At 37.2% G+C, this 23,069-nt stretch overlaps 1 protein-coding gene across 3 annotated transcripts; it reads right to left on the bottom strand.

Annotated features, from left to right (window-relative positions):
- Window positions 1–1,224: 1,224 nt before the first annotated feature.
- Window positions 1,225–21,436, bottom strand: LOC109100944 (protein FAM135A-like). Of its 3 annotated transcripts, XM_042769369.1 has the most exons (23): window positions 21,120–21,436; window positions 20,677–20,732; window positions 19,957–20,007; window positions 18,113–18,239; window positions 14,101–14,180; window positions 13,208–13,347; window positions 13,028–13,098; window positions 12,675–12,851; window positions 12,299–12,425; window positions 11,600–11,753; window positions 10,120–10,197; window positions 9,683–9,732; window positions 8,455–8,613; window positions 7,617–7,690; window positions 7,365–7,519; window positions 5,084–6,875; window positions 4,163–4,323; window positions 3,968–4,059; window positions 3,588–3,685; window positions 3,177–3,328; window positions 2,958–3,068; window positions 2,762–2,875; window positions 1,225–2,538 (listed from the first exon to the last, which is right to left on the bottom strand). In XM_042769369.1, the coding sequence occupies exons 4-23, from the start codon at window positions 18,187–18,189 to the stop codon at window positions 2,333–2,335; spliced, it is 4,068 nt and encodes a 1,355-aa protein (XP_042625303.1). In that variant the 5' UTR covers window positions 18,190–18,239; window positions 19,957–20,007; window positions 20,677–20,732; window positions 21,120–21,436; the 3' UTR covers window positions 1,225–2,332. The 3 variants fall into 3 exon arrangements, with proteins under 3 accessions (XP_042625303.1, XP_042625302.1, XP_042625304.1); XM_042769368.1 differs by lacking the exon at window positions 19,957–20,007; XM_042769370.1 differs by lacking the exons at window positions 10,120–10,197; window positions 19,957–20,007.
- Window positions 21,437–23,069: the final 1,633 nt, after the last annotated feature.

Below are 23,069 nucleotides of genomic sequence, written 5' to 3'. Positions count from 1 at the left end.
CTGATCATACTGCAGAATAAGATGAGCCATGCTGTTTTTGGGGTGATTAAGGGTCTGTTAAGGCTCATGACAGGCCATTAGGGATTATCCTCTGTTTCCATTGTGCCGAAAAGATGTCCGCTGTCTTGCCAATTTCAGCTTCTTAATGGTCTCCAGGAAAATAGCTGTGTGCTGTTTTCAACCACTGACCCCTGCTGTGATCATATTCACATGACCTTCGATCTCTGACTTTTTCTCTGCCCGGACCGCATGACATCATCCCACATCACCGTCCGGCACTAGGAGAGGGAGTCTGGAGAACTGGGGGTGGTGCTGCTCAACAGGCTGCTTTCATTCAGGTCTTTCAGGTTTCCATGGTGACCCCACATTCCAAAGATCAGCTGGTTTCAAGAGGCCACATTCAGCAAAAACACTATGGAGGGGGAAACATTTCTATTATACATGATCATTCAATGCAAGATTTAAAAAAAAAAAAAAAAAAAAAAAAAAAAAAAAAAAAAAAAAGTGTTAGAATAAACAAATAGGATTTGATAATTCACTGATATTTTAAGTAGCAATTAAATCTTACCTTTTTAATCACAAAATATAAAACTAAGTTATTACAGTTAATTAAAACTAAAGTAAAATAAAATAATAAAATAAAAATACTTATTTCAGCTAAAAAATTCTCAATTATTAATTACAATTTAAATTAGTAAAAAAGTATAGACATAGACAAAACCCCAAAACAAATAAAAAAGAAAAAAAATACACAACTTAAATGATTATAATAAAAGCATTAAAAATGGAAACTATAACGATAAAAACTAAATTCAAAATATTAATAAAAATAATAATAGTATCTCAATGAATCTAAAATAACACTGCTAAGTATAACTAAATGCATCAGAACAGTATAAAATGTCTTTCATTCTGAGATCTAGTAAACAGTGCCATCTAGAGAAGAAAGTGTGTCAATGAACCAACATGCAACTCTTTTTCATACAAGGCCAGTTCATAGAAAGACCAAAAACACAAAATTATCATAAAAGTGGTGTTATACAAGTATTACATTATCTTGTATTAGTGTTCACATTAACTTAAGGCATTAATGTTCCTTATACAATGCTTTTGTATGACTTCAAAAAAACTCGATATAAGCGCACAAGTCATCACTTGAAATCAAGTCACAACTGGAAGATATAAAATTACAAAATGGGACAAATAAATGTACAAGGGGCATTGTAATTACCTACCATTATGGAACTTGGCTTCCACAGGTTTGGAACTATTCCTTTAATTTAAAATAAATACAGTAATCCATGAAAACAAAGCTTCCATTAAAAAAAGAGAACAAAAAAACATTTATTGCGAATACATTTAATGAAATGTGGAGTCCATGTTACAAAACCATTTAAACAAAAACAGGATAATTTCAATGTCGTATAAGTATTTTTGCACACAAGCATAAACAAATTCCTCCATAGGAAACTGAACATAAATACTTTCCCACGACTATGTGATCCGATTACTAGTATATGTGCTGTTTTAAAGTGACTAACCATCTAGCCCACACACCTGGCCCATTGTTAATTAGCTACCTGTATCCCCTGTAATAATAAAAAAAAAATTCTAACATGCTAAGCGTTCGTTATTCCCAACCCAACACCAGGCTGGGTCAAGATTGTGCATGAAAATGCAATGGGCACCAGAAACATCGTATAAAACCTACACGCGGTCCAAGGCTGCTTCGTTTCAGCTACAATCATGTTCGTCTAGGTTCAGGAAGCCTTTGACATTGTAATAAAAAAAATTATAATAATAATAATTTTGTAAAAAGTGTAGTCAAATGGCATTTTCTTAATAGAAAATATGTTTTATGCAGTTCGGATGCAAGCCAACCCTAGATACCAAAACGTTCAAGTGAACATGCTTTAACCATGAAAACGACCTGGATTACCACCCCAAATAAATAGTTCATCATTTTTTAGCAGCTACATTGCCAGTTCAGCATAAGATAGTTTAATAGAATGAATTGTTAAATGAAAATGGTAAAAATTAACGTTGTACATAAATAACACTGGAAAAAGAAAAGGAAAAAAAAAAAACACAAGGAGGTTTGATTTTCTTAAAAATGAAGAAACCATTAAAATTATTTTTTTTAAAATGGCAGTAGAAAAAATAAAAACGAGAAGTTCTACATTCACAACAGACTTGATTGAAACTAAATCAACAACAAAAAGAACACTGATATATTTTGCTTTACCTCCAAGAGCATACTTAAAACTGTGAGGAAAAAAGAACCAGAAAAACATCCGTTTGCAGTGAGGTATTCGCTTCTGGTCTAGCAAGTCTACTGAAAAAACTTGAGCCCTGCCACCAGGAAGAACTTTTCCAGGAAAATCTCAGAGTCCAGGACGGCGATGTGGGCTGCCCGGCCAATCAGGGAGTTGGCGGTGTTGGGCAGCGCATGGATGACATCGTAACGCACCAGGTTACAGTCTTTCTTCTGAAGCACGGGAAGTAGAAGGTTCTCGATCATCTCAGCATACACTGGACCTGATCACACAAGATGATGAAGAGGAAAAGAACCAGAGAAATTAGTTGTTAGATGCAGTACAATTCAATTAAAATCCTAAAAGCTTGGACATTGTCCCTAAGATCTCGATTCTTGCTAAAAAAAAAAAAAAAAAACCTTACTGACCTTAAACTTTTGAATTCTAGTATAAGTAAATACAGGGTAAATAAATGGTTTTAAAACAACTCTTTCTTTAATTCTCACCAGTCTGTTTGTCCTTTAAGGCTGTTTTGCACATCTCGATTCGAGCAGAGTGATAGGGGACATATCTGTCCTGAAGAGACCCCACCAGCACCACGTTCTTAAAGAACTGAAGACCTGAAACAGAGTTTGAGGATTTGGAAATGGAGAAACCCAAACTAACATCAGCTTGGTGGAACTGTAGTAACATCACACTCACCTGCTTTCTTGCTTAGCTTATAGAGGAAGGTCTGGCGTGGGTCAGAGTGGTCGCGACAGGTCAGCTGCAGCAGAGAGCCAGATTTCTTCCACTTCTGCATAAACCACAACCCTGACGCAGAAAAAAAAAACGAGAGAGTGGTTCCTAAAAGCAGTTTAAAAGGAATGGCTCATAAATGACTGTTTTCAGAAAACTGCTGAGTTCATGCGGATGGGTTACCGGTATTGACGAGGGCTGAGCTGTTGTACAGTGTGCCGAGATGTGGTCCAGACAGAGATAGAAACGTGTGAAGTCTGCTGAGATAACACTTAAACCTGGGCCTCGTCAGCACCGAGCGTACGATCAGATTTCCCAAAGAATGACCCACAAAACTGTCAAAGACAACATGGTGATTCTGTCATCCTGAAGCAAGATGCGTTTTAGCTTTGACACCACAGCAGTATTTAATTTATTTCATAGAAATATGTGAGATAAATGGACAAAACTGTCATCATCGTGGCTCCTTGATAATAAAAGAAAGATCACACTGGACAGGGCCATTAAAAATGTTGTCTGTAAAAATACTGTGATGCTTTTTTCATATCTGAGTTATACTTTCTCATATATTTGAGTTTGAGGAAAAGATCTTACCTTATCTTGGAAACTGTGAGGTTGTAGATTTGTATGTACTGCACAATTTCGTCCAAAAGTCTGTCAGTCATGGACTCAAAATCAGCAAATGTGTCATTTTGAATAATAACCAAAGAAACTGGTTTTTATCATTTATCATATTTTATCAGTGATTTTAAATATACTTCATACTTTTAAAAAGAGCATATAAATTAAAAAAAAAAAAAATTATATATATATATATATATATATATATATATATATATATATATATATATATATATATATATATATATATATATACACACACATATATATATTAATTCACATAATACATAATTCATTAATTCTAGAAATTGGCCAAACCCAGTGCTTGTTCATGGGACTGTTCTGCAGGTTACCTGATTGCGTTCTGACATTAGGAAATCTATACGAGCTCCAGGCAAACCGAGCTCCAGATAAGTCTTCACTAGACGCAGATCTGCACTGTTACCTAAAGAAATTGTTTTAATTATAAGAAAAATCAATCTGAATCTGTAAATGTGGACTCATAGTTAAATATAGGATTAACTGACAACTAGAGTGTGACTGCTTACCATCCAGACCATGTACACACACTATTAGATGTATGCCCTCATCACAGTTTTCATCCTCATCCATGCTGAAATATGGCACAGAGGATGCCAGATCTACCACCTCACTGTACAGGAAGCCTGGTAACTTTAGTTGCTTCAAGTCCTCTTTTGCTTGGGCAAACCTAAAGATTCAAACACACAATCAAAATGTGAGACAAAAAAGGAACCTATTGTCAAGTATTGGTTCTTGTACCTACAATGTGCAGTTTCTATGTATTACGCATAAGCAAAATGAACTCCTTGCTTTTAATGCTGCTCTCTTTAATGTACTTTTAAAAATGTCTTAATGTAGTAACAGAATCCAAACTTAAACTCAACGTGAAACAGCATTTGCAATATCTTTTAAAATTATTGTTATATGCCATTATTATTGTAAAATGTATTATTTTAATTTGCATTAAATTACTGCAACAAAAAATATATAAAGATGGCATTACCTGGGGGAGTAGCCTACGCAATCCCTAAATAGCTATATGGCTGTTGTTTTAACATTAAAATTAATATAAAAGACAGAGTGAGACTTATTGATATCAGATGAAAAGTAAAGTTATTTCAGTTTCAGTCATTAAAGTTTGATAAAAGATTATAAAGACTAAGACACTTTTCTGTTTGGAATAACATATACTTTTTTTAAAAGGAATTATTTTTTTCAGTAAGGATGCATTCAAGTTATCAAAAGTGACATTAAAGACATTTATAATGTTAATGTTAAAAAATAATGTTAACGGTTTCTATTTAAAAATCCAGTCCCTTTGAACCTTTATTCATCAAACAATCCTGAAAACTTGTCTTGCAGCAGAAAAACAATGGTGATATTTTTTTTTCATTTCTCATGCATGGCAAACTGCAAAAATAAAGGAAGGGGAAAAAAAGAAAACTCACGCTGTCATCTGAGCAGTGGGAGCGCTCTTGTACCAGCACAGGTCGTTGCTGGATGGTGCTGGTCCAGGAGGCCATGTCTGCAGGCCGGCTGAGGGGATGTAGGTTTCCTGGAGCTGTTCCAAACCCAGGTGATCATAAAATAGGGTCTTTCCCTCTGCTCCCCCATCCTCACACCTTCCTTCCTCCCCTGGGAGTCCATTTACATAAACCAGCCCATCGGTCTCCTCGTAGTAACCGTTCTCAATCATCTCATGATCCTGCTCCTCCTCCTCCTCATCCTCTTTGTCAGGAGCATCATTTGTGCAAGTCTGAATCCCAAGCGTTACAGCTGCAGTCTCCAGTGGGCTGATCTCAGATATATCAGTGCTGGAACGCGAGCCAAAGTAGTTCTCCACAAAGCCTTTCTTCACCAGGTCCGTGCTGCTGGTGACCGATGTACTGGATTGGGCAGTCGTCTGAGGCTCACTACATGCTTCTGGCCCTGAAGCTGCAGCACCTGGAAGATCGGTCTCACTAGATCCTGTCGGCCTGTCAGGGGCATTAGTTTCACAGCGGGGCTGGGTAGCAGAGTCCTCATCTCCGTTACTGATGGAGGCTTTTTGTGGAGTCAAAACTCTAGAGCTCGATAACTCAAGGCTGCGAGATTCTTCTGAAAATATGAGACTCTGTTCTTGCACCAGGATGCTGGACTTTCTGCTAGTGACCTCTGTCTCCACCTCATCATCTGAGGGGAGCGAATTAATGGAGGTGAGGGAAGACTGGACTCCACTGATGCCGCTGGTGCTCTCTGGATTGAGACCCTCCAACGCAGTGGCTCCTCTGGAGGCAGGGCTGAGAGGAGATGGTCTCTGGTGGGTGCTTTGTAGAATCGGCTCTATAGGCGGCTCCAGGCTAGTAGAAGCAAAAGGAGACGGAGAGAATGGGGCTACCTGTGTTGCAGAGCTGGGCTCGCTCTCGATTCCTGAGTCTGAGAGCCTGGAGGAGGCTTGAGGAACACAATCACTCCTCAACACAGCTCCACAAGCTCCGGTTGACGTGGCACTGTCCCCAACTCGACTCTTGAACTCAGAGAAATCGGTCTGTGTGATCTCTGGAACATCCATCTTGGCGGTTGGATCCGAATGGTGCGGTAAGAGAATGGTGACCTTATCACCCTGGTAGGGGTCCTTGTCGCTCGGTTTGACATCTATATGTCTGAGCCCAGCAGGTGGATGTGATAAATCAATTCTGGCAGCTGCGCTTCGTGTGGCTTCTGCTCCAGTACCAGCCTGGGGTCTAGCCTGCATCTGCAAACTCAAAAGATTGGAAAAGCTGTCGCTCTGGATACCGACGTTGCATTCACTGTCGCTTGTGGTGCGGTCTTTAGTATTCTGAGCACAATGTGTAGTTGCAGATTCATTCTGGAGGATGTATTTGCCTACATCATCAAGCTCGTCTTTCGGATTGCACTGAGTGTCGACTTCTTTGGACTTGGTGGTTGGTTCACTATGAGGAACCTTCAAGTTCTTGTAGCCTGTGAGGACCACTGAGTCTTTCGAGCTTTGCCTGATCAGCTTCTTTGAATTTTCAGTCTTGGCATTCTTCTTCAGCTTGATAGATTTGGCTTTGGATTTGAGGGGAGGCTCATTTTGTTCAGGCCAAGCCGTGGCGAGGACAGCTTGCTGCTTATCTGGGTACGGACCAAGGCCTCCCAATCCACTAGCAATACATTCCTTTGAGTTTGACCTGTCTGCTTTAGTGGACGCAGAGCCACTTCTGTTGTTGTGGAGACCAAGCCATGGACCATCGCGATCTCAGAGTAGAAAAAAATATGCTAAGTAGTCATTTATCAGACTTATTGAAAGTGACTAGTCACTTAACTACATAGATTGTTGAAATGAGATTAGGGAAATAATGGTGAATTGAACCTTTAAGATTTTCATAACCAAACCATTATGCCACACTTAGTTTATCTTAAAGTCAGCATGAACTAGCACAAAACGGATTTGACATTTCAAAGGCCTTGTCCCTTTTCTACATAGTCACTACATTTAGTTCAGGTGTGTCGAGTCCTGCTCCTGGAGGGCCAAAGTCCTGCAGAGTTAGGCTTGACCCTAATAAAACATACCTGAACCAGCTAATTAAGGTCTTCAGATTTACTAGAAACTTCTAGCCAGGTAGGTTGGAGATAAACTATGCAGGAAGGTGGTTATTGCAGACTTTAAACTTAAAATATATATTTTTTTAATATGAGCAATCAAAGATTATCATGTTATCAATCCAGAAGTGCCGTTATACATACCTTCAGTAACTGATTCCAAATATCTGTCCTCAAAGATGATTGGTAGGGAGTTCACATCACCATCAAGATCTGCACATTCAACAGGAAGTGGTGGCAAGGACAAGTAGTAGGAGGAGTTCTTGATTGCTGCGGTCATCTGCTGGTGACTGTGAGCACTGTTAAATAAAGTAGTTCATTTGAATTATAATGAGAATTCACATCTTTTCTTTGTGCTAATTAACTACATCACAGTAATGATATATTAAGACGTACTGCAGTTCCTGGTAGGCCAGTGCACTCTGTCTTGGGTGTTCAAGACAAAAGAAAGCTTCTGCAAATCTTTGCACCTAAGATTTAGAAATACAACATACATAAAGCCAGAAATATACTATGCACAAACACCTCTAACTATGCAGCATCAATTTCATGCATCTTTGCATTACAAAATGTGTCAGAATGTAATCCCTGTTTCACACCGCAAGCTTGAGATTTGCGTGGAGAAACTTCATCCTTACTGCAGCTGGAGACTAGTGAGAGTATTCACACTGGAAGTGTGTGTACAGCATCACAGGAACAACCCCAAAGCTACGCATTTCTTTACAGAGAGAACTATAAATTTGTTTTAGAAGTTGGTCAGTTATAAACTGGAAAGTTTGTTAACACTGGGATTCACATGTAAATGGTAAACAATAAAAATAGCTCTGATAATGTCTTTTCAGTCATATTTTGATATAGAACGTGCTGCTTATGTTCTTATATACAGTACACCATACTTCAACCCAAACTGAATCATTAAAAACAAGTTTGAATGGGTAAATCTTCTACCCATATTTTTGATTCTTCATTTTAATTTCTGACATACTCCAATTGATGTTAAAACACACTAGACATGCTTATTCTGTGCATTTTAGCACTTTTTGTGTGAAATCACATTTATTTTGTCTATCAACAGTGTGCTGTCACTAAAATTGAGCTTGAGCAGCAAAGCAAAAATAGATTAGGCACCAAAAACAGAGCTGCTCACGCGATGCTCCTGCTTGATGCTCACGTGCTGCTCCAATGAAAGTATGCAAGTACAATATGCAATGGTAGAAGAAATCTCAGAGCTCACCCGTAATGTATGGTGCTCCTGGGCCAACAGCTCAGAGACACGCTCATTCAGGGACACCACTTCTAGGAAATTCCCCCACAATGCCATGAGCAGAGAGCACAGCTGCGCCAAATTCATGTTCACCAGTTCAGCCAACTCATCTGGGCTCTCTGCCCTCTGCTGCAAGATCACATACACAAAGAGCCATATATATAGAAGAGTGCAGTACACCCTCATGATGTGCCAGCCAAGCCAAGCAACAACAACTATGCAGCATTAATTTCATGCATCTTTGCATTACAAAATGTGTCAGAATGTAATGCCTGTTTCACACCACAAGCTTGACATTTTCTACTCTGATGTCATGACTTTTACTTTCTTCACAACAGCAGTGGGAGGTATGACTTTAACTTGTGGTTTAAGGGCAGTCGTGGCCTAATGGTTAGAGAGCCTGACTTGTAACCCAAAGGTTGTGGGTTCGAGTCCCGCTACTGGCAGGGATTGTAGGTGGGGGGAGTGAATGACCAGCATGCTCTTCCACCCTCAATACCACAACTGAGGTGAGACCCTTGAGCAAGGCATCAAACCCCCAGCTGCTCCCTGGACGCTGCAGCAGAAATGGCTGCCCACTGCTCTAGGTGTATGTTCACTACGGGACACCATACTTGGCTACACTCAAGTCACTTTCAATTTTTATATTACAATAATGGTATAGCCTGCAAAGTATTTATTTTCAAGTTATTATTAAGTTAAATTCTTTGTAAATTAAATAACCAAGTTGTTGGTACTTAAACTGTAGACTATTTTTGAATAATTCAGTGAATTCAACATTTAAAAAAAATTATGGATGCATAATCAAAACTCATTATTCACAATAACTTCATGATAAGTTTGGAATCAGTACAACACACACTTTAGATTGTGTAATACTTCAGGTAAAATAAATGTTAAAAAAATATTTTTCTTAAAACACTTCTTTAGAAAATATGTAAAATATAACATGTTATAAAAGAAATAAGTGATAAAACTCTTATTGGATGATTCACTTTCCAAACTTTTGGATAAAAACTTATATATGAGCATGTTACATCATTGCTCAAAAACTGTAAAATAACCAAATCCCGCTTAACAGATGTTGCCAGATGGTAACAAGACCCTCTAATAAAGTTTGTCTTGACTTGTTTGGGACACATCCTGCTCTGTATTTTTCCATTTCTTTTGCATGAAATGATTTTAAACTATGACATACCTTGACTTGCTCACAAAGCTCATTAAGTCGGGCCTCCACATCAAGTTCCTCTAATAAAAGAAAAGAAAAGAGCAGTTCAAATATTGTTCCTACAGCAGCAGTATGAAGTGAATAAGAGAGAAGGGTCTGTCTGAAGATCCTGTGATTGACAGCACATGAGAGGGATCTAGAGGATCAACAGCACAGAAGTAGGAGTCAGAGGACAGAGAATACCAACAAATTTCAAGCTATAAGACTGATCCCAAGTCAGCCTGAGATCTGAGATTCTACTAAAGGAAAGGAGGACTAAGTTGATCTAAAAGCTCCCTCACTGAAGGACACTTGCCATTGACAAACGTTAAGGGGAACGGAAGAAAGAAAGAGAGCTAAAAAAAGACACGAATGAAAGGCAAGAGGTATGTGGAGCGATTTTGAGGGTCGGTTTTGAAGGGACATACCTATGTAGACGTGGCTTTGGCCTCGAGGGTAAGGTCTTCTGAGAACTCGTTCATAAAGGACCTGCATGCTGGGCTTGGCTAGTGGTGGGATTGCACATATAGGCACGTTTAAAACTTTCACTCTCACCTTTAGCTGTTTGAGCTCAAAATGAACCCTCAGATACATGCAAGTTCAGTCACTGTCAGAAGCAGCAAGGGGTGAGTAGTTTAGCTTTGAATGAGTAAGTGAGGGCTTACAGTGAACGGTCTGGAGGGAAAGTCGTATTAAAGGCTAGTTCTGAGGTCCAAACACACAAAAACGGGAGATAAAAGCATCCGCATGCTGATACACACATAAGAACGAGGCATACAATATGCAGGTAAATAACAGCAGGTCTTCAAAAGTCTCTAAAAAGTTATTCCAGTGATTGAGTGGATTAGTGTGAGTGAGTATTCAGTGATCTGATGGGCTCTGATGATATTAAAAAATATATATTAATATGTGAAAGCAAACGATCCAATGCATTTATAGTAAAAACAGATATATACATATATATTGACAGTAGGGGAAGAAAATATGAAAAAATGTACATATTATGAAAAAATATATAAGATGAACATTAATGTATAAATGTAATAAATATAATCACATATAATTTGAAAAAAATAAATTAAATAAATCACAATATACAAATATTATGGAGCAAAAATTCAAAAGACCCCGAAGAAAATTCTGATCTTTAGCCCCAGGATTTTCAACCAGCATCTCTGAAGGTTCTTCCAAGGGTTCCGTGGAGAAAATGATTTATAATACTATTTTTCCCCCTAATAAGATCTAAATATTCTCCCTAAATTCTCCACATAAATTTCTTATAGTCTTCTGTTCAAAAGTTTTTTTTTTAAGTCTCTTATGCTCACCAAGGCTGCATTTATTTGATCAAAATAAAGTAAAAATTGTAATTACATGATCCTTCAGAAATCATTCTAATATGCATATTCATTTTTTTTTTTTAAACTATATCGAAAACATTTGTGCTGCTTAATATTTTTGTGGAAACAATGATACATTCTTTGATTTATTTGATCAATAGAAAGATTTAAAATATTTATTTAAAATAGATTTTATTTTGTAACAAAGTAAGTCTTTACCATCGCTTATGATCAATTTATTGAAACCTTGCTGAGTAACATAATGCATAAAAGTTGTACAGTCCCGAACCTTTGGACAGTAGTGTATATTGCTCGCCCTTAGAACACATACTGAAGCTCAGTGATTAAACTGGCTTTAATAATTAGTAGGTTTGGTTAAAATGACAATAATTAGTACGTTTGGTTAAAACGACACTCTTAAAAGCAAATTTAAGCAAAACATCAAGACAATCAGCTTCAAAAATGCTTTATACAGGGTCAAAAACTGAAGTGCAGTGTAAAAATGTTTTAAAATAAATAATTTCAGTCAGAAACAAGACTTTTATTCTTTCAGCTCTGACGGACTACATACCTAGCTCTATGCGCTGAGATGCGGGCAGATTTTTGGTCAGGGAGGTTAAATAGCAGAACAGACCCTGATATGCACGCAACAAGCTGGCACACATGTTCTGGTGCAGGCTGAAGGCATGCTGTAGGCACGGATCCGATACCAGGAAGGTTTTGCCCTGCAAATCACGAAAGAGTACTTGATACATCACTGAACGTCGTGTGAACAGCAAGAGCATTAAGAGTTTTTGCACTGTGATACTAACCAATTCCCCTCATTGATACAATCTTTTACATTTGAGAAAGGTTTTGTATTTAATGAAGATATAAAAGTGAACTCTAGTGCTCACTATGGTCCTATGGAATTTCTGTAATGTAAATATCACATCATCTCATTTACAGTAACAACTCAATCCTTTCAGTTACATGATGTCTATTTATGGACAGACTTAAAGCTCTCACTTACATGAGAAAATCACTGCCTCTGTACTTTGCTTTGCAAATGCAATGTCAGCAAAGCATTTTAGACTAATTGAATACAATGAAAAATACACTTTAGTCATTTAACTAAAAAAAAAAAAAAAAAAAAAGAGCATCTGATGTCAATGAAACCTGTGAAATTAATACCTAATATTTATGCGTCTAGACATTTTATCTTTCTTGCACATTAGATGCTGTATTGGTTTAGTAAGGATATTAGTGTGTGTGTGTGTGGTTGTATTACATCTGGGGACAGCTGCTTGACGTAGGTGGTGCCAAACACCACAGACTCCAGTGTTGGGATGAGAGAGTCTTTGCTTTGTGCCGGAGCATTCCGATTCAGCCAGGTGCTTTTGACTGGTCGTGGGAAACTGAGAGGACAAACACAGACAGTCAAATACAAACACATTTCTACTGCTTTTAAAATAACGGCACAATTTTGGTAAGTTGCACCTTTTGAAGGTTTTTTCCCCTCACTGTAAAGGCTTTTTATGTGTTTGTCTGTCCTGGGAAGCACATCTCACAACTCTATATAACTCACAATCTACTGTCTTCACATGTGACATATTCGAAATGACTACTACGTTCGGTAGGTCCAGTTCTAAGTGTATACCGCTGACCTGATTAGAGGTTGATGGAGAGCCACCAGTGATGCGTGGATAGTGGCAGAGATGACAGACAGGTGGAAGTAGTCAAACATGATGTTGACGTGCTGATGGATGCCTCTGGGGAGGCTAAAGTGCAAACGCAGCATTCGACTGCTGATGATGCTCTGGAGAGAACTCTGGTCCTCGGGCCTGAACAAAGACAAAAACAAACAATGTGAATCATGTGAAACAATTGTTTTAGGTAATAGTTTTTGTTTATTCAAATCCCTAACCCTAAATATGAGCAACAGTAAAATATTTATTAAATGGTATACTATTATCTGTTAAAAAAAAAAAAAAAAAAATTCAGTTATTCTTCTACATACGAGAAGTCGCCATCGGTGAAGTACAGGTCCAATGACATCTGGAAGTCCATTTCATTTAAGGACTCTTCCACCTGCAGGGGAAAAAATACCATCACCACCATCACTAGTGATGCATACAGAGGCAGGTTTTATCACTGAACCCTTAGTGTGCATGTTGTTTGAGTCTCGGGATTCGCTTACCTTCTTTACATCTAGCAGCATCATCACTTTGAATACGAGGACATCGTTGACTACAATCTCCTCGTTTTTATAAAGAATCTGAAAGGTTTTGCTGCAGACCACATCATCTTGAACTGATGCTGGGAAAGCCAGATCTGAACCTGTGAGGTAATGCATATTAGAAGGGCATTACAAAGCTCAGAGATATGTGCTACTCTTCCATGCAAAACTATATAAAATCAATAAAAGTGCATGCAAAGATTTTTTCAACCCACTGTCAAACACTGTAGGCCCTGAGCTGAATGTTGATGTAATATTAAGAAAGCTGTAGGCTAAATCTGTGGGAAAGTTAGATGATTATCTCTCATAACTGAAGATAATCTGCATTCCTTTGAAATACACAGCCTGAAGAAACCTCTGGAGAGGTAAAACTAATAATTTACCTGGCTGACACATTCTATTTGTCTTTAGTGATACAGCTTCAGCACATTCACATTAATGGCAAAATGGAATGAGGTATCAGTAAAAATCTATTTGACCAAACAATGATCCAAAACACATACATTAAAACTAAGACTGACATTGCAAACAAGTTTCCAGCTTAATGTTTTCTTTAAATTAATAAATTTTTATATTAGAAATTAAAACTATAAATAAATAACCTTTTTTAGATTATTATTAAACTAAAATTTCACAAATTTAGCTTCAAACATCATCTCGACATTTTTAGACAAAAAATAAAATAAACATATAATATCAAAAGAACATAAAGCAGCTTATATAATATTTAGTCACAATCAGCAGCATTTTGTGAGGGTTAAATACCAGCTCTTTTTTTTGGTCCCTTGATTTATATTTCTGTGGCATGTTGACACGACATGACATGTTCATTTGAGATGGATAAGTGTTTTTACCTATGGGATGCAGCAGACTGGCTTCCACCCGCTGCGGGATCCGTGGGGGCACTTTCATACTGGCCCGGATCTGATAGAACCTGTCATCACATGCAAGAAAACAAAGAGTGTTCATAATCAGCTTAAGAATTCAAGAAAAGCATTACAAGTTTTTAAAAATGTATGCCAAATTTAAGCTTGTTACACAGCCTACTCAGGTCAAAGACATGCTTTCTGTAAAGGTAGAGTCATATTACAAACAAACATACTAAACAAAAAGCATACTTGCATACTTTCACTGAATTAGCTAGCCTGTTTTTTTCCTCTCTGATACAAGGAATTCAGGCTACAACTCAGCTAAAGCTTCATTTCTTTTACCGTGCCACACAGATTCAGTGATGCAGAAAACACTGTCAGACTCAGAATATATTAATACAGAATATACTGATACAGTACTTAACAGAAAAATGCAGTTTATGAACCAATAACACAACCAAACCTCTTGAAACTAAATTGTTTTTCTGCATTTGTTTTTTTAAAAAGAAACTGGACAGCTTTTTTCTTCTTTCTGTGGTTCTTAGAATGGAAGAAGCCACTGTGACTGTCAAATACATCTCACACCCTCTCAGTTCCTCATTTCTACTCGGCTCGGCTGAATAATTCGGACACACCGAGCTCATCAGAAAGCTCCTGAACACGTTCTAAATCCACACAGCTCGTGTTTATATCCTGCACTCATCCTTCCATGCATTTGCAATTAAAGAGGAAGTTCGGGCAACCAAAATAGAGCTGCAATTATCCTTCTGACAAGAATATCATGACATCAAAAGCACACAGAGCAGAGGCACTTATGTGGAAGCGAGGAGATAGGTAAGAATATAACCCGACTGGCCGGAACACAGATCTGAGAACAGGGACAAAACAACCAGTCCCCTTGTAGGAGCTGAAGAGGAGAATGACGGTTGCGTTATGCTTCCTGTCGCACAGCTGAGCAAACCCAATGACTCGCTGTTTTAGTTAGACCCACAGCAACAATGTCAGCAGATGTGGAAATTTTAACCTGAGCTTGCAAACTGCTGTGTTGACACCAAACAACCCTACTGAGCACTGACGATAACCTAGAGTTTCTTCCTTTTCTTTGAAAACGGACTCTTTAGACATTTACATTGCGACATAGAAAGTGTGACGCTACATAAACTTATAGGGATAGCTCATCTAAAAATTAAAATTCTGTCATCATTTACTCACCTGTATTTTGGAGAATGTCGGTAATCAAACATTTATGGTTCTCACTGACCATATAATATTTGTTATCCATACAATGGAAGCAAATGGGAACTGAGACTGTTTGGGTACCAACATTCTTCAAAATATCTTCAAAATCATACAAGTTTGGAATGACAGAGACGGTAAAGCAATGGGTCATCTTTGGGTGAACTATCACTTTAAACTATCTATTTTAATCATAAATAACAAATTTTTTTTGCTTTTGGATATCCAGCAAATATAACTGTATATATCATTGTAACTTAACTTACCTGTGCTGAATAAAACTGTGGCTTTTCATAGTGAACAACGGCCTCTAGAGATCACATTACAAGAATGGGCCATTAAGCTCATGTGTTGAAATGCCCATGTTTCAAAACTTAGCATAAGACTAGGCAAGATTAGGTTCAGAAAAATCCCTGAATAGCATGCTGGGTCATTTCAGTTTTTTGGCACTATCTGCAGTTAACCTCAATTTTATTCTGATATTCACTGGTAATATGAATATTACATATGAAAAATGAATTCAGGTTGTCTAGATGATCTATACATTAGTGAAGCATACTTAATTGTTTAAACTGCTAACCCAAAGCCCAACCATCCCGCACCATTTGTGCTACAGACATGACTGAAACCTCAAATTGTACAGCTTGTTCAAGAGAAGTATGCTACTACTTTAAGCAATTAGATGTATAGGCTGCATTAAATGTGCAACAAATCTAAATGTTTACATTTATATTTACATTTTACTGAGGTAATAAAAGATGAATAAGCCACAATGAATTTTTGAATTGTTGAAGAGTTGAATTTAAGGTAGCCCGTTGGGCGGAGTGGTGATACATTTTGGTAACCCGACTGGAAAACACAATAGCCTCGAGACGTGATTTTGCGAGCCCTGCAAGTGAAATCTGCATGGGGAACTTTTTTCCTTCACAAAACTCTCAACTTCACATACTGAAATGAGTGGACTTAGCCAATGACACCAAGCAAGCAACAGTACCTTTATACTGCACCATATTGTACATATTGCAATTAATAATTAGGTTAACAGCCAACTGGCAAGTAAGGTTGTTGTATTTACTCTCATTTGGCAATTGGGTTAGGGTTCATTTTGGCCGGAAAAAATCTTAGGAAGGTATTTTGAAGTGTCCCTCTCTGCAAGCCAACTCATGGAGAATAAAACTGTGCAACATTAAACACAACCATTCAACCAGACAAGTAAGACGTGCCCTGAACAAAAATAGTCGTGAGAAGACTCTTAAATGACGAATTCTAAGAGAAAAGCTAGTACACATATAGATGGAGAAGCTGAGACTCATGCCGGCAAGCAATGGCAGGAATGAAAGGGAGCACGGCATGATATTAATATCAGTGAATATGATATCATAGGGAGTAGGGATGTAACAATTCCCTCAACTCACGATTCGATTCGATTTACGATTTTGATTTCAAGATTCGATTCGATTCTCGATTTCTTTTTAAACAAAATGATATTTAAGACAAATCATGAATTAACTGTGTCCTTTTATTATTGCTTGGACAAAATGCTGCACATTTCTTTGTGAAATTGAAATATAACTATAATAATATACTAATATAGCACTTGCATATCATTGCTCTTTTGTTGGTTTTGATTGCTTCTATTGTTCTCATTTGTAAGTCATTTTGGATAAAAGCGTCTGCTAAATGACAATATTAAAATAGAATGTACATGTAAATAAAACTAAATAGAAATTTTTAAAACAAGCCCCAAATCAAATAAATAAGTAACATCAAAATAAATCTCTTCATATAAACAAAATAAGGCTTTGTCTGTTCTCTTTTCATTTAAAATTATAGAGGTAACCACTGCATTTTTAACCATGATCCAAACAAAGATCTGCACACATGCAACATAAGCAGTTTTTTTAGATTGTATAATTTCGAAATTTTGAAGCAAAAAAACAGAATGGTTTGACTTCAGTTTTGTGAAAACTATACATAAAAATATCTGCATGAAACAGCGCCAGCAGGTGGCGCTTAAAGCGTTTCCTTGGTTTCTGCTGTAAAACGAAGCAGCGCTGCACTTATGAACTTTAATATGCATTATACGGAGGCAAGATGAAAATAAAAAATATCATCTAAACTTTTCTAAAGACAGTAATTTCCCCTCAGACATGCATTCATATAAACTCCTACCCCTAAATGAATTGTGATTTGTTTAGCATCTCAACCGATTTGAATCATCACATATTTGAATCGATTTTCAACTGGCTCGCCGTTAATCATTACATCCCTAATAGGGAGTGCCTAAATGGAGATGAGAGTTGAAGGCTGCAAGATTCTAAGGTAAGTTTTAGCTTTGTGCTCTGCATTACTCAACAAAACAGCTTTATTTTTCGATGTCAAGAACAAACTAGGCTTTACCAATTAGGTTCAACATTAAGACCAACTCTAAGACCAAGAAGTGCCATTCAAATAAATTTGACTTAAAAAGGGATGTGAAACAATATCATTCACTATTAACTTCCTTCCAAATTTTCTTATTACATAAGAAAATAATCTTATTACAAACACGTTCCATCGTTCACCACCGTTTTTTCTACATAAACTAAACAAACTTTGCTCAAATGCGGTTCATCCCTATTTCTTTGTTGTTTTAGTCGTGGCTTCCAAGTAAGATCACCCTTGAAAATATTTGACCTGAATGTGCAACACGACCTGGAATGACTCTTTCTCTGGGATAAGATCATTAGTGGAACAGAAGGGTATTAGAACATGTTCTTACCCTCTTTGGAAGAGATCCACATTAAAGAACTTGTGGAGCTCCAGAGAGAACTCAACTGTGGCCTGGACCTCCGTCATGCTTGATTCAGGGCTGGAGGAGGGCCTGTCTCAAACGATCGGCAGCAAAACTGCGGAAGAACAGATAAACGATTTGAACAGTTGTGTCATCACATGTGGAAGGACCAGAGAAGAAGTTGGAATACACATTTCTACACTGAAATTTAACCAAAAGATGCATTAATATGTGTGAAAATGTGAAAAAAAACATGCATATTTGTGTGCATCCAACATTATGTGAGGCTGTGCTTACTAACATAATAGCATACTAATTTTTTCTCTTTGTGTGAGAAACAAACCAAAATATACATATCTGTTCAAAAGTCTGAGGTCAGTAAGAATTTTCACGCTTTAAAAGTCTCTTATGACTGCATTTATTTGATCGAAAATACAGCAAAAACAGCAATATTGTGAAATATTATTACAATCTTACTGACCCCAAATTTTTGAATAGTAATGCAAGTTCAGTGATAATCATACCCTCCACTGAAACCCAAATATAAAAAAATATATATAATAATAAAAGCATACAGGTTTGAAATGATCACAGAATTTTGTTTTTGCGTGAACTATCCCTTTAAATGTACTAACATGAATGTCTCATTACACAACACGAATTCATAACATTAAACTGAACAATTTCTAAAATGTGCAACTTACACTTTAACTATCAAATCTCACACTAGAAAGAGAACAGAATCTGAAAGTGGTTTGTAAGACGACTGTAAACAAGACAACTAGGTAAAAAAAACTTGAAGTTACAAAAGAAACCTTATGCACAACTCTGACCCAAGTTCATCAGATGAGTCTGACTACCTCTTGACATTTAAACTCCACAAATATAGCAACAGCATTCTAGTCTTCAAAAATGCATGAATTTTCATACAAGAAATCATTCCTACTGTGTATTCTCAATGCTCTTGCTGTGATAGCTTTAAGCCCTGTCTGTGCTTGTTCTGAATTACCACAGAATGCTTTCACACACCCCACAGGCCTTCAGATGATTCACCCTTATTTGCAAGTCACAGTACAGTACTGAGGTGTGATGCAAGATCCTGACAAGACCAGCACACTTCAGACGGTTCAATGCAAATACCTCCACTAACGCTGGCTAGACTAGCCTGCAGGGGTCTCTGGAGGATTTCATGCGCTTTGTGGCATTATCAGGGGCTTTAGCTTTCATTAATACAGATTAGCAACCATAGATGAGAGGCGAACTGCAGTTGCCTATCACATGCAAACCACAAGTCAAATCAGATCAACCACAGTGAGATTTTCCTTCCCAACGTGTGTCGAGCTGGTGATAAGAGCACAAGAGCCACGTCCAACTGTCAAGCACTGCATGCACAGATACGAACAACAGAAAACAGGCCTTATTTGTGTAAGGGCAGCTACTTTCCTTCCTCTGAGCTGTGCATGTGAAAATTAAGTTATGATATCAGTGTGGCCCCAATGCTTGGCCTATGTTCATATCCTTGAATGTCCTACTGTTTTATGCTTTCATCTGCTCACTCTCTCTCAGATTCAAAAGACTTTTATACACAAGAGAAAATCTGATGTAAAAATCCCATTCATTTCTAACACAGAGACACTGTTTTTACTTATAACTTAAATTTGAGACATGATCACCATGAGCTTAGTATGCCACATGTTTCAGTACAATCCAAAAGTCTGTTATTTCAACTTTACAACTGTGCTTAATTGCTAAATTCCCAGTGAAATACTACATTACCTACAATTCTTAAAGATCACAATTCATAGCAATAATTTATGTTCACGTTGTTGTACCTTTGTTCTGACTTTCTGGTCTTCAAATCAAATGTTGTGGCTTCTTTTCATCTATGTGATTCATTCAAAAGCCAAATTGTTTATTTTAAGATACATATGGAGAAAAAGAATGGGACAAATACTTTATGGACAGACAGTGTACTGTCGTGGGCATGTACATGGGTCAAAGACAAAATGGGTTTTCAAGCAATCAAAACAATGAAAGTTTAATGAAAGTTTAGTTTTTTATTAGAATGTGTCTGGTTAATTCTTCTGAGCAAAATCATGACTATCATACATTTTTACCATGATCTACAGAAAAACATTCATGGTAACAATAGTTAATATAACAAAAAAAAAAAAAAAAAATATTGGCAGGCATTTTTAGAACAAGAATCATTAGATAACATTAAAATACTATATTTAAAGATCACAGTGCAGCCCCCAAAAACTAACTAGGCCTTATAGTACATTTTTACCAATCTTAGCCTTTATCCTTCAACTTATCTAGGTTTTACTAATTTGTCAGCAAGAAGTTTTGAATCATTTGAAATATGATGAAATATATTTAGAATAATCACAAATATATCTGGTTACACTGAATGATGATGGAACATTATTTTATCCACTATAATTGACATTTTATTTACACAAAATTCATATACATGCACGCACACTATTTCATATTATTATCAGTGATTTGAGTAACGTTATATTATTAGTGTAACTTGTATGACTCACCCGTCCTGACTTGGTTCAGTATCTTCTTTCCTCATGTCAACTGATAAACCACAATCCTATATAAAAAGACATATGAACACATATAAAAACATAACTAATAACTATTTTATTAAGTTTCTCAAATAAAACATTCAAACAAGCATTTGATAATACAACTAAACGTTTGTTTTATTACCAATTATATTAACAATTTCTTTAATACCATAGATTTAAACATGATTTGTTAACAAAGCCTTCCTTTTTAATTCATGTCGTGTGAATTTGCGTCCTGAAAGCCAGTTAGCTCTAGCGTTAGCCTGTTTTGCTTGTCAAATGACCAGCCTTCACAAACATCGCACTATTTGCGTAGGTTAACGGATGCGTTATCAAACCAACAACCTGAAACGCAACAAACAGTTATAGTTCACCAAATTTCTGGCTGTTAAATCATTAAAAACACGTACATGTATCCGCTTCGGGAATTTAGGCCTCAATCCGCGGGTTGGATTTCAGAGCGATCCAGCCTCGACGCTCCGATCACCCGGCTGCTTAATTCCACTGCATGTCGTTGAAAATTCGCCTATGTTCCGTCTTCGCAGCACACTTAAAAGCACAGATCAGTCAGACTGGATGAAAAAAAAAAAGAATCACATCTTCATACGATCAAGCGGTGAGAGTCGTAGATCATAAATATTGTCCAAACTTGTGTTTAGTGTGTTGTAAGAGTGAGTTTAAGGGAGGCGCTCACAAGCCGGTACAACACCGGCTCCTATCAAACGCGTTAATATATGATTCCTGCCCTTATTATTTATTGAAAACGTTATTCACTCTCTTCCTCATTATAATGATTCACTTCAGACATTTTAGTTTTCTGAAGGTGCTGAAGAAGACAGCTATGTCCAATAAAAATAAATATTATATAATCTATTATGGTACATTGTTTACAAAACAAAACAGCAAAACTTATGATTCTAATAAGAACCAAATGTATATTTGGTATATAACACTAGCTTGCTCTATTCTTTTTCTATTCTCTCTGTTTTCTTTTTAGTTATATTATTTAAAAGCCCTTGCTACGTTAAGCTAACTGAGACTTGTTATAGCACTTATATATCATTGCTCTTTTGTTGTTTTTGATTGCTTCCGTTGTCCTAATTTGTAAGTCGCTTTGGATAAAAGCGTCTGCTAAATGATCAAATGTAAATGTAAATGTAAATATATAACACGTTTTTTTTTTTTTTTTAGTCCCTGGTTGGTCTTCCAGTATGGTCAGGTGCATCCTGGTTTAGAGAGGTTTTGGCACATTTCAGCTGACTGACTATGACTAGACGGGAAGACCTTAAACCGGCTAACCATCACTGGCTGGTTTAGGCTTAAGATGTTGAAGACATGTTACACAACGACCACAAATTCTGATAAGACTTTTGGAAAATGAGGAACAACCAAGGAACAGTATAGTCACTGTTTTACTCAAAAATGGTCCGTAGTAACCATTAGATAATGATTTCGATTATTTTGTCAAGTACAAAATGTGTTTAATTCCAAAACGTTGCCATTTACCTACAGTATGTGTTGTTCAAAACACTTTTTATTTTTTTTATGTTTTGAGTTGTATTTATTTTGCCTGGTTTCACAGACAAGGTCTCTCTCTGTGAAACCAGGCTGTTAAATTTTACAATCCATATAAGTAAATGCAATTTGGCAAAATGTGTTAAATGTTTTATTTACACTTACTGTATATTGGGCAGCTGTGGCCTAACGGTGAGAGATTTGGACTTGTAACCAGAAGGTCGCAGGTTCGAGTCTCGGTGCTGGCAGGAGTTGTAGGTGGGAGGGAGTGAATGAACAGCGCTCTCTTCCACCCTCAATACCCATGGCTGAAGTGCCCTTGAGCAAGGCACTGAACCCCCAGTTGCTCCCCGGGCGCTGGATCTATAGCTGCCCCACTGCTCCGGGGTGGTGTTCACGGGGTGTTCACTTCTCACTGCTGTGTGTGTACACTTGGATGGGTTAAATGCAGAGCACCAATTTCGAGTATGGGTCACCATACTTGACAAATGTCACGACTTTCACTTTTTCACTTTAATAACTGCTGTTTTTTTCTTTAATTTCATGGTTTTGTAAATACATTGCTGTGTAAATAATTTTTTTTAAATGCTATGTGCAAATTAGTGACGGCCTGATTTTGGCTTGGATGTGGCAGGTTGTCGAGTTAATGTTTGCCACATCTGGCACGTTTGATTCGGGCCGGAATTGGGCAGTGAGTACCTACACAGGCATCCTGCCCAAGTGCAGCAGATGGAGCCGAGCTGAGGGGTAAGTCTCCGGCAGGTTATAATTTAACTGGAACTGATCCGAGTGTATTTTGCTATCTGTGTTATATTGTCAAATAAATAATAATAATTATGTTTTCT

Source organism: Cyprinus carpio, chromosome A13 (assembly GCF_018340385.1).
Source record: "Cyprinus carpio isolate SPL01 chromosome A13, ASM1834038v1, whole genome shotgun sequence".
In the NCBI taxonomy this organism is placed as follows: domain Eukaryota; kingdom Metazoa; phylum Chordata; class Actinopteri; order Cypriniformes; family Cyprinidae; genus Cyprinus; species Cyprinus carpio.
Note: the sequence above shows the minus strand (reverse complement) of the source record. Positions and strands in the feature narration are given on the sequence as shown.